The 11224-nt window shown below is 44.1% G+C and overlaps 1 protein-coding gene across 4 annotated transcripts in view; it reads right to left on the bottom strand.

Moving 5' to 3' along the window:
- Positions 1 to 11224, bottom strand: part of LOC111872100 (sodium-dependent neutral amino acid transporter B(0)AT3) — a 197564-nt gene that overhangs the window by 57327 nt on the left and 129013 nt on the right. For all 4 annotated transcript variants that reach the window (XM_033754531.1, XM_023865654.2, XM_023865655.2 and 1 more), the window contains one exon: positions 863 to 1095. In XM_033754531.1, coding sequence (XP_033610422.1) covers positions 863 to 1095 — 233 coding nt within the window. The remainder of the gene's footprint in view (positions 1 to 862; positions 1096 to 11224) is intronic.

The following is an 11224-nucleotide window of genomic DNA, read 5'->3' as shown; positions in this document are numbered from 1 at the left end:
GGTTTGAAAATTACAGGCCACAGAAACCCCGATAGTAATTAAAATCGCATTGTATTTATTGGACTCCATGAAATCACGTTCCAGAAGACAGTCATCTTCATAGTCAGAGCTGCAGAAACCTCAAACCCAGCATGTTATTCAACATTTCGCTGTTAGCTCCAGTATCTCCCCAGGACTCGTCTGTCTGTGTTTTCCTATTACANGTTTAAGTTCTATAACCATTTGTAACTTACTTATTGACTTACCTACGTATAAACTAAGTTTCGAAAAAACTGGTTTGTACGTTATATAAGGATAACCAAATAACTCCTTGAGAAGCTAATATTTACTAAGCTAGTCAAGAAATTACCCACCTTTTATGGAACCCAAGGTTCGCTCACCAACTGAACCTTATACTAAGCTAAATTAATCTAGTCCACACCCTCTGATACGATTTATTTAGGATCAATTTTAGTATCTTTGACCCATCTACGCCTAGGTTTTTCAATCAAATTGCCAACTGTCAATACTGTCATTGTAACAGAGACTTCTTCTTCTTATTATTATTATTATTTTTGGAGGGGGTGGGTTTCCCCATGCACCGCGACTAGTAGTCTATTGTACGTCCCCCTTTAATTTCTACTGTCGCCATACCCTACCAGTACGGGTGCTCGCTATCAGCCCCACTCTGCCAGCGAGGTCGGCCCTCTTCTGGCACTGGTACCCGATGCTTCCCCCATCTACCGGAGGCATTTGAAACTACTTGTGCGGGAAACTTTTTGCCTAATTTTGCTCAGAGGTCTCCTAGAACATAGACTTCTTCCTCTCTGGATGCGTCACAGTGTGAACTCCAGGCCAATGTGCCAATCCAAAGCAACTATACCTGCAGTGAGTTGAACAGGTAGTAGAAGCACCAAGTGATGATGACGTTATAGTAGAGAGCAACAAAGAAGGTGACGACGCAGCTGGCGATGCCAATGCCACCGAGCCAGGGATGGATTGTGTTCCAGACCCCCAAGGAGCCCAGCCGCATCTTCTGCCCCATCCCCAGTTCCACTAGGAACAAGGGGATTCCCTCCAGGACCAACATCACAGCAAAGGGAATCAGGAAGGCTCCTGTAACAAAATATGAGGGGGAAAGCTCAGTTTAAATGCGTTTCATAATTACACAGGAAGTCGAGATGGGGGTGGGTAGACAGACAAGATGGACAGAACATATGGCCTTCCCACTGGCGCAGCGTCGTTAAAATCCATACATATATCACGGGTAACTTAACTGTGGCTCGCGAATCGCGTGATGCTGTTTTCAACCGTTACTGGGGGTTGCAGAAATGTCATGAATTAAATGTACACAAATCTACAGCATGGAAAGCCCTTTACCTGAACACCCGTGCCGCCTAATCCACATCTGATTGCGGCTCCCGAACTACTGAAAATTATCATACGTGGCTGCATTCTTCAGCAAGTTTGGCGACTAATGGCATTTAGAACAAATCGAATCGGTGTCTGTACATGCACAGAGTTACCAACACCGAGAAGAACGGCGACAGTCCAAAACAGTCTCGAAAATTCTGTGCCTATTCGAAAGTTGACGTTGCCCTGGTGTAAGGGAGAAGTAAATATTTTGCTATCAGACTTAGGAACGCTGTTCTTAATGTTATATTTCAGCATCCTGTTGCTCTGTGTAGATCTGACTCAGGGTTTCTGCGCCGTCTGTGTACAACTTCGTTCGTTGTTCCTTTATTGGACACTGTTTCACTACACGTTTCGGCCTAATTGGCCATCTTCAGGTGTGCAAGTTGTTGTAGTTCAGGACTATGCTGCAAGAAGAGGAAGAGAAGCCGCATTACTGTGGGCAGCAGAGTCCTGGACTACAACCTGCACACCTGAAGATGGCCATTTAGGCCGAAACATGTAGTGAAACAGTGTCTAAACGAACGACGTTGCACACAGACTGCAGAGAAACCTCTAAGTTAGGAAAGCTCCTAAACTTACACTGTTGCGGGCAGCCAAAGCTACGAATTCGCGAGCGTTTCTAAAACGGACGAACCTGTTTTACCTTTTTACATAAGTCATGAGCGGCTGAGCAATGTTTGGTTCCAATACTTATTTTGTAGGTGGTGATAATATTTTGATACGGATATCAGAAGTGAAGTTGATATTTATCAGCATCTTATGAAAGCTTTTTATGCAAACAGACACACAAAATATGTCTGTATAAATCAATTAAGTAAAATCGTGTTCTTGGTCTTTAATCTGAAACCAGTAGACTACCTGACATACGTACACATTACAACAGTATATACCGTCGCTTGAATTCACATTCCGTGAAGATGGTAAGACAAATATACTCGTATTTGACAACATTACATCCGCATGTGTCTTCAGTTGAGTGCAGACGTGTTCAACAACACAGTGTACTGTGGTGTATGTGTGTGTGTATGTCACCTCGATAGTACTAAGAAAGAAACGAATATACTACACGTATATGTGACTTAGACATCATTGGGAAGTATCTTTGCTCAAACTCATTAGTCTTTAGAACGTACGTTTTAACCTGTTCATCAAGGATTGGTTCAGGCACTTCCTTACATACGCAGTAATCGTTAAGTTCTCGAACATAAATAACGTGATTGCATAAATATTGATGAACAGATTCGTCATTTATTATACCAACAGCTAAAGTTTACACGTTTGTATATAATAATTTCATTTGTGGTATTTTTAGGTTAATGAACTGCTTTCTTTTCAGTTAGATGTAGCAAATAACACTCCTGTACCACTCTAATAGTTTCCATTTCCCCTCTGATGTGAAATGGCTGTTCTCTAGTGGTACCTAAAACTGAACTTAATACAACGAAGACATTCGTGGTACTGGAAAAAGAGACAGCTCCAGTGATATGTGCTGTGTTTGTCGCTATTTCCATAGGTGCTTACCGCCAAAGTAAAAGGTAAAGGTATCCATGTAGCAGGCCGTGGAGACCCATAGGGTTGTGTGACGTCCAGGCTGCCACATTTTTTAGACAATCGGCTGACAGATGACGGTGTGGTTGTCAGTCTTAAGCGTCGGCCGCCCTATTACTCCCAGGAAGATTCCTGGTACTCATTTCTGTTAGAGTCTGATTCTTAATTTATTTAAATCCGATACTGGTGCTGGCTGAATTGCAGCCGGTTCTCTCAGAGACCTTGTATCGAGTCCTGAATGGTCTGTTCACCAGATTGTGACGTATAGCGAGGCATTTGCGTTCTTTTCGTACGGTACCTTCTCTGTGAGGGGAAACGGCATCAGGAACAGGAAATGGGAAACTCAAGTTTCCTGCACGTACCTTAATTTTCTCATGACGAATTCTGTGGCAGTCCTCAAAATGAGAACTGACGAGATCCGCAAACCTCTCAAGTATTTAGGCCCTTCTTGTTCGGCTGTTCTGTATCGCTTGCTGAACAATACAATACAGCATATTTGGTAGCAATAAATATGCTCTGTGGCGGCAAAATTCGCGACCTTGAGAAGCCACGCCCTTTGCCATAGCACTGACCTGTCTCAAAGGCGTATCCTTTAAGCTACTCATGTTCTCAGCGAGTCGAGTTCGCACCCTAGTCTCTTTTTTTTTTGCTCCAGCTATCTCTGTCGCACGAGAAGTCTCTTATACCTTTCCCGCTGAAACTCATTCATGTTTTGTGTGTGTGTGTGTGTGTGTGTGTGTGTGTGTCCCACCCAACAACAACCATGGCCATTCATTTCTCGAGCATGAACATTGCCTACACTATGTGAAATGGCAAAGTGGGAAACCCCCACTTGTCAAGCAGCTGACCCGCCCGCTTGCTTCGGAAGAACGGATAGGCCTGCCAGAACGACGTCCAGTTGTAAACAGGAAAACTGTCGCGGCAGGAACTACGAAGGACACCATTTTCTGGAATGTGACGCAGTGTGGTCTAGTAGTCAGGCAAACCTCTGTTACCTATTTGCTTGGCGTTTCGACCCTGAACTAAACTACATGACGTAACATCCCAAAATATTTTAATATGCTTAAAGCGGACTCGTTTATGAAGCATAATTAATTTTTATGCTTATATAGTAGTAACTATATTGCCAGGCCTATGGGATGGAGATCAGAGTTCGATTCACGGAAGGGGCATGTACATCTCTTCGTGCGTACAAACGGATTCACTGAGCCGCCTAATTTACCCCCAGGGTAAAGCTGTCGGGACGTGAAGCTGACCACTACAATGTAGCACCGAGCTTTATAATGTATCGTGCTGTGTCTCNTTGCCAGGCCTATGGGATGGAGATCAGAGTTCGATTCACGGAAGGGATGTACATCTCTTCGTGCGTACAAACGGATTCACTGAGTCGCCTAATTTACCCCCAGGGTAAAGCTGTTGGGACGTGAAGCTGACCACTACAATGTAGCACCGAGCTTTAGAATGTATCCTGCTGTGTCTACATGGCTTCATTGTGCCATGCTTAAGTAAGCCAACAGACGTTACTTTCGCTTTGGCTACAGAAATGTTTCGATAGAGACGGGCTTCCATTTGCTGCAGGTTCCGCTATACTGCATCCCTGTAGTTGAGTAGGTTCACTCTAATTTCAAATGACCATCTTTACAGAAGAGATAAAGGCTCTGATGTAAAGCATTTACTTGTTGAAGCCCTGAAGTAAGTTATCTCTTTCTTTTTCTTTTTCAGACAAATGTTAGTCATACTGTCTTCTGATGTCTTCTATTACGTCCTCTGTAGGGAACAGGAAATAGGCAAGAAAAGTATATTTTCTATATACAAGATGTCGCTTGGCCCCCCAAATAAGTTATACGTAAAAGGAAACAAGAGGGAAAACCTAAAAGATTGTGACATATAGACCCATTGCTAGAAAACGACTAGTAAACAGATTCCCGCTGGAGCCAGCGCGCGCAACAATATGACGTCCATTGCTAGGCAAGCCTTCTCAACAGCAGAGAGGCTGTATTTTCTATGTGGTCCGTGCCGAGGGGTTGCAAAGGGACAAAAAGAGTCGTGTGAGCAGTAAATGCAAAAGACAGACCCGTCCTCACGTCAGAGAGAGCGTCCCACAAAAATAAGACCGTAACTGTCAAACGGTAATAATTAATACCTGATGATGAGCCGCAGATGTGGCTCGACATCAAGACTTACTGAGTGACTGACCGTCAGTCGCAATGTGACTTTGACTTTGAAGTGTGAGTTATTTGACAGAAGTTGAGATAGTTCAGTTGAAGATTTCATTTGAGGGAGTTGTTAAGAATTGGGTTGGAGTTCTGGCGATGGCAGTCCGGGGTGACTGAGAAGAAATGGCAAGGGAAGGAATTAGGCGGTCAAAAGAAGATTTCATATGTGATTTGAAGTGACAGTGAGTGTTGTAAATCCGTTGCCAGGATACGACTTGTGAAGACTGAGAATCCTAGTGCGTGTGTAACGGCGAACTGTAAAGTGTGCACATCAGCGATAGCTCTGTATTGCCTGTAGTCCCGAGTTATATATAAAAGGTGCAATAAATCCAATCCAAAACCCGTCTATGGGTCACGCGCAAACCCATACACGTGACGCTATTGATCTTAATAACACTATGAGCGCGAGGTTTCACCACTGAATTACATACCAAAGCCGCTTGGGGGTTAATGCCGTTGCAGAGAATACTTCCTAAAATCTTTAAACGACAGCAAGTATAAATCAATTGAAAGCCTATTCTCTGCCCTAAACATCGATGTCACATTTGATGTCATCTATTGACAGAAATGCTGTACCAGTTCATTAATAACAAGCCGATGTTTTTCGGCTGTTGTCATTTTAACGCATGCGCCCTGAATCTGACCATTTCGTGGTGCGCGTAAGGCTAAAAGATGTGAACTGAACAAATTCGAGCTATATGAAACTTTAAGTAATATCACCACCTTTACCACCCCCCAGTAAGCGAATTTAAAAAAAATGTAAACTAAGTAAACTGAGAAAGGCTGACCCAATAAGTGTCGAAACATGCTGTATTCAACATTAATGTAAACAACCTTTGTTGTTAACTCTTACTAGAATTGTGTTCGCTGTTCAAATATACAGTTTCAAACCTTCTAAGACAGAAACCTTGAACGAAAAATAGAATAAGATGGTTTGGACGCATTCCTAGAAATTCCACAGTAAAAGAAAGCGAAACAGGAAGGTCGAGACCAAGAAAACATCAGGTACCAAAGATGTTGTGCAGTAAGATGACGGAGTGTGGGAAGAAACTGAGGAGGAGGAGGAACCTTGGGGGAAAGAGAAAAGAAACGAAGATAGATGCAAAGGCTAAGTTGTCCAAAGACCCACACAAAAGTGGGGACGACGGAGTAAGAAGATGCGACACTGCTCGTATAAATAGTGCAGTGCTGAATCATACATAGGAGTCCCGATTTTCGTAACAAAAATGTGGGACATTCTTCTCTGTCTACGTCATATCAGGGAGGGGGGGGGTGTGAATGTGTGGGTGGGTGTAAGTATGCCGGAAATGTGCTTATCCATTAAAGTTTAAACTTTACCGATTATGTACAAGGCCAAACACGAATTATTTACTGTTTATTTACTCTAAAACCGAGCACATCACCATACGTAACGAGGCTTACTCTCAACTGAAACATTATCACCTGGCACCGCTTTAAATTTGAAACAAACGTTTCAAGCAGAACAGGTTCCAACAAACACTGTGCGGTTCGGAATAAAGCTGTATGGAGAGCTGGCCGCTTTCATTTTATCAGCAAAGATAGAGCGGAAAGAACAAGCAACGGGGGTTTTTGAGAACGCAAACATCCAGTCTCATTAGCGATTACATTTTGGCTCACTGCAGACTAATTGTTAAATTCTATGTACATCTGCACTTGGAAGAACATTTTTTAAATTTAAAGTTCCATGCTGTAGCCGTTTTTAAACAACACGTCGTAGCATTTTAATTAGACAGGGAGATCTAACAGAATATGAAGAAGTGAAATGCCTACTCAAAGCCGGGATAGGAGAACCATAAGACACAACCGTTGCTAGGCAGCGGCTCTGTAAGCACGTTTACACGACAACCAATTCACATGACCGTTGTAACAGACACAAACTACAACAGGAGCTGTAGGAGACGGTGTCTTCTGTTTGGTCCGTGCAGAGGCTATATACCGTGCCGAGGTTTTCTAAAGAGAACCTCGGTTCGCGATTTACACATGGCTTTCAAAATTCAGTATGTATATGGTTATATAACAAAATTGTGCAGGCAACAAGCAGAAGTCTTACACAATCATTATGAAAAAAATGTTCGCAATACTGGACAAGGCGAAGCCCGACATAGATAGTGTAAGAGGCTTAAACTTGGCGGCGGTGAAGCATATGACCGTTCAATTGAGTAGACTGCCGTTTTAGCGGAAGCTACTAGAAATAGGGCATAATCTGCTGTACTGAGCCTGGAATGACGGAGGCCATGTATATATTTTATATACATTTATTAACATGTAAAATTTAAATATCCTTCACATTATGACAAATGACTTGCTACTGCAGATAATGACACAAAAGACAGATCCGTCCTCTCGTCAGACATGGTGCCCCACAAAAACAAAACCGAAACTGTCAAATAGAAATAAATATCTGGTCATAAGCCCCAGACTGGGCTCGACATCAGCACTGACTGACTGACTGACTGATTGACCGTCAGTCGCAATGTGACTTTGACTTAAAGAGAACCTGATGATTCCCGTGTGGAGGAAGGGTGTAATAACTCCACGGTGACCCTGCGACGAAAAGGAACATCCCGAATCTTAGACAGTAAAATATGGCCGCAAGACTCACGAAACTAGGACCCGAGAATGAATGCACTGGCGAGGTCCAGCAGCAATTGTAAGCGACAGACCCGTCTTCTCGTTAGAGAAGGCGCCCCACATCAAACCCGCAACTGGTTGACAGTAATAGAAAATGTGGTTGTAGAAACCCCTATTGTTGCTTTATTCCAAGATAGACCGGCCGTCTGATCGTCGGTCGTAACATAAGACTCAGACTGACGAGAACCTGAGGAGTCAATAGATCAGACGTAGAGCAGTCTGCAGACGAGTGAGCTGGCTTATTGTCCATAATTTGCAGAAACCGAGTTCAATTCAATTCGGTTGATCGAAATCGTCTATTCAAAACTCCATAGAACATTAGGTGTAACTGTTAGACGAAATATTTTCGTATTATTACGTGTGCCAACAATGTATTCGGCTCCTTCTCGATATATAAAAGTTTCCCGACCTCGAGGAAGCAAAGTGAAGATCTGGTCATGAGCCCAAATGGAGCTCGGCATCAAGACTTACTGACTAACTGTCAGTCACAATGTGACTTTGACTTTGACGTGAAGCTGCAGACACGAGGAGGAGGAGATGCAGGAAAAGAAGTCGCAGAGGACACCCAGGACTGCAACGAGAAGGATGTTCTCTTCCAACCTCACCACTCCAGGCGTGCCCTTCGCGGCGGCGCTCCGAGGCAAGACAGAGGAACAGCAGCAGCCTCAGACACGAGGCAGCAGTGGCAGACCCGCCACAGTGGAACCCAGGGTCCCTGCGGTCTTACCCCAACACGAACAGCAGACAACAGGTCAGTCAGTTTGGGCACCAAATGTAAACATCTCGTCTCTGGACAAAATGTTAAAAGTAGTAGTAACGGTAATACAGCAGATTATGACAGAGTCTAATGGTGCTGTGTTAAGAGGCTAAAATATTGGCCAGTACAAAACTGTCTTAAATCTCATGGAGCAAAATGGCCACTAGTGTCCATAAGCCCAAAAGTCGTAGCATTTAATGTGAATGGCAAGATCTGCTGTGCGGAGCCTGGGCAGAGGCATTGTATATACATTTAATAACATGTAAAATGTAAACTGTACATACTGACAACAGACTTAGTACTGCTGATTGTGACTCTGGCAAACGGCAGACCCGACCTCTCGTCAGAGAGAGCGCCCCATATCAAGAAACCTGCAACTGTCTGACAGTAATAAATATCTGGTCGTAAGCCTGAGATGGGTGCTTTATTCCAAGACAGACTGGCCGACTCAGCGTTGGTCATAACATGACTTTGACTTTGACTTAACGGGAACCAAGCGGGCTTGGCGCCAGGGGAAAGAATCCCATGTGGAGGCGGGGTCGAATACCTCCACCGCAGCCCTGGGAGTCGTAGGACGCGACGAAAAGGAAACCCAGTGCTTGGGAGTGTAAATGGGCCACTCTGTTCCACGGGAATATAAATACGGGTACATGACCCTCCATGTTGGGGCAGTCTAAAGCCTGAGACAGTAAAATATGGTTATGAGTCCCACGGGACTCGGGCCTGAATATGACTGCCCTGGCGAGGCCAGCAGCAATTGTAAACGACAGGTCCATCCTCTCGTCAGAGAGGATGTTACATAAGGACTATGACCCAAGGTGTCCCGTTGAAAAAAATACTGGTCGTGAGTCTAAGGGGCTTGTCGCCAAGACGAATTAATTGGCGGTAAATCGCCAGTCGTGAAGTAAGTCTGGCTGATTCTGACCAACTGTGAGTCCGAAATTAATTCTAGCCGGCGACAACGATCGGTAGCCAGTGGAGACCATATGTCAAAAGGCCAGGAGTTTTGGTCATGATTAGCTATGAGACAGTAGCCAGCCAGTAAGGACATAAACAGGGAAGCTGAGGAATATACAGTGTTGGGAGCCGTTACCAAGCAACCACCAGTGAAGAAACGGCAGATTCAGACGCCATAGTACGTGCTGTGGTGAAGTGTAGAGTGTGTGAATTAGCGATAGCGCTACAGTTACTTGTAGTTAACGCACAACAGACCGGTCGCGGTGCAAGGGCCGAGAAGGCCCACCCCTTATACATTCATACTTGTAGTTACGATCTGCACGAGTCCGATAAATCTAAGAACTTGTCATGAACATTTGCGGAATGAATAGGCAGTGTGCAGAGTTGACCGTATTGGGAATTCAAGCAACATACGAGGGAGAGTCAGTAAATAAGTCACAAATGGAAGTAAAACAGCTGCAATGGACGTAATAGGTTTTCTATGCGTATCACTAGGTAGTAGCACAATCCAGTTTCATGACAGTCTAGGTAGCAGACGTGCATGCTCAGGTCCAGAGATTGGTTTCAGTAGTCAAAATTTCGACCTTCTTCAGTACTGTATTACCGAATAGCAGCGTTCTGTTGTACATTTCTTGTGGGAAAAATAACTCGATGCAAAGGATATTCAGAAAGAAATGTATCCTGTTTATGGCGGGAAATGTTTGTCGAGTTGATGGCAAGGGTTTCGCTGATCACGAAGAGGTTGAAACGGAGGTGTGGAAGTGGCTGAGACAACAGTCAGACGTCTGTTTCGATGCACTGGTAAAGTGATGGGACAAGTGTATCGATGTTGGTGAAGGATTTGTCGAGAAATAAATGTCCCAGGTTCGAATATCAAGGTTTTACATTTTACATCAATTTGTAACCTATTTACTGACTCTCCCTCGTACGTGCGTTCTTTAACAATGCCGGCCAACTAAATAAACAATACGTAGAATGAAAAAGGTTTATGAATGAAACGAACAAGGTGGTTCATTTTTACCAGGAAAGAAAGGCAATTCTTTGTCGGAGTTTTAATAACTGTACATACGGATGCGTTTCCAGACAGCGGCACAGGGAGAGGATAATCGGTCTCATCCTGTTACCTCCTCTCGTTGACAGAACCATAACAAATAATTCTGCTTGTATGGTTTTCTTTTTACGATCAAATATCAAGAGCAAAGTTACATGTACGAAAGAACCTGCCATAGCTCAGGCGGTTAGTCGCCGGCTTCCCACGGCGGCCCGAGGTCGAGCATAGGTCAGGTCATATGGGATTTGTGGTGAACAAAGTGGCACTGGGACAGGTTTTCTCCGAGTACTTAGGTTTCCCTTGCCAATTCTCATCCCACAGACTGCTCCACACTCACCATCTGTCGTCTGGGGCTGGTACAATAGGCCAATTAGTGGCCGTCGTACCAAGCGGACTCGGTCTAACCCCACCCCAAGAAACTAAAAATGAAAACTACGTGTACCAAAACTCAAAACGACAAGAGCAGAAATTTGGTTGCTGTCTGTTCGTACAATCCAGAAGTTTCCTAAAGCGGTACAAATGTGCATATCCGAACAGGACTGCTCTCAAAGTTGGGACGTCTGGTGTGACTAATCATGTTTGAAGTAACGCCGATATTCCATGCTAAAATCGTTCTATTGGGAATCGATTCTGATAACTGTCGCCAAC

This window comes from Cryptotermes secundus, unplaced genomic scaffold (assembly GCF_002891405.2).
Source record: "Cryptotermes secundus unplaced genomic scaffold, Csec_1.0 scaffold417, whole genome shotgun sequence".
NCBI lineage: Eukaryota > Metazoa > Arthropoda > Insecta > Blattodea > Kalotermitidae > Cryptotermes > Cryptotermes secundus.
The sequence above is the reverse complement of the archived record's forward strand: the minus strand, read 5'-3'. Positions and strand labels throughout refer to the sequence as shown.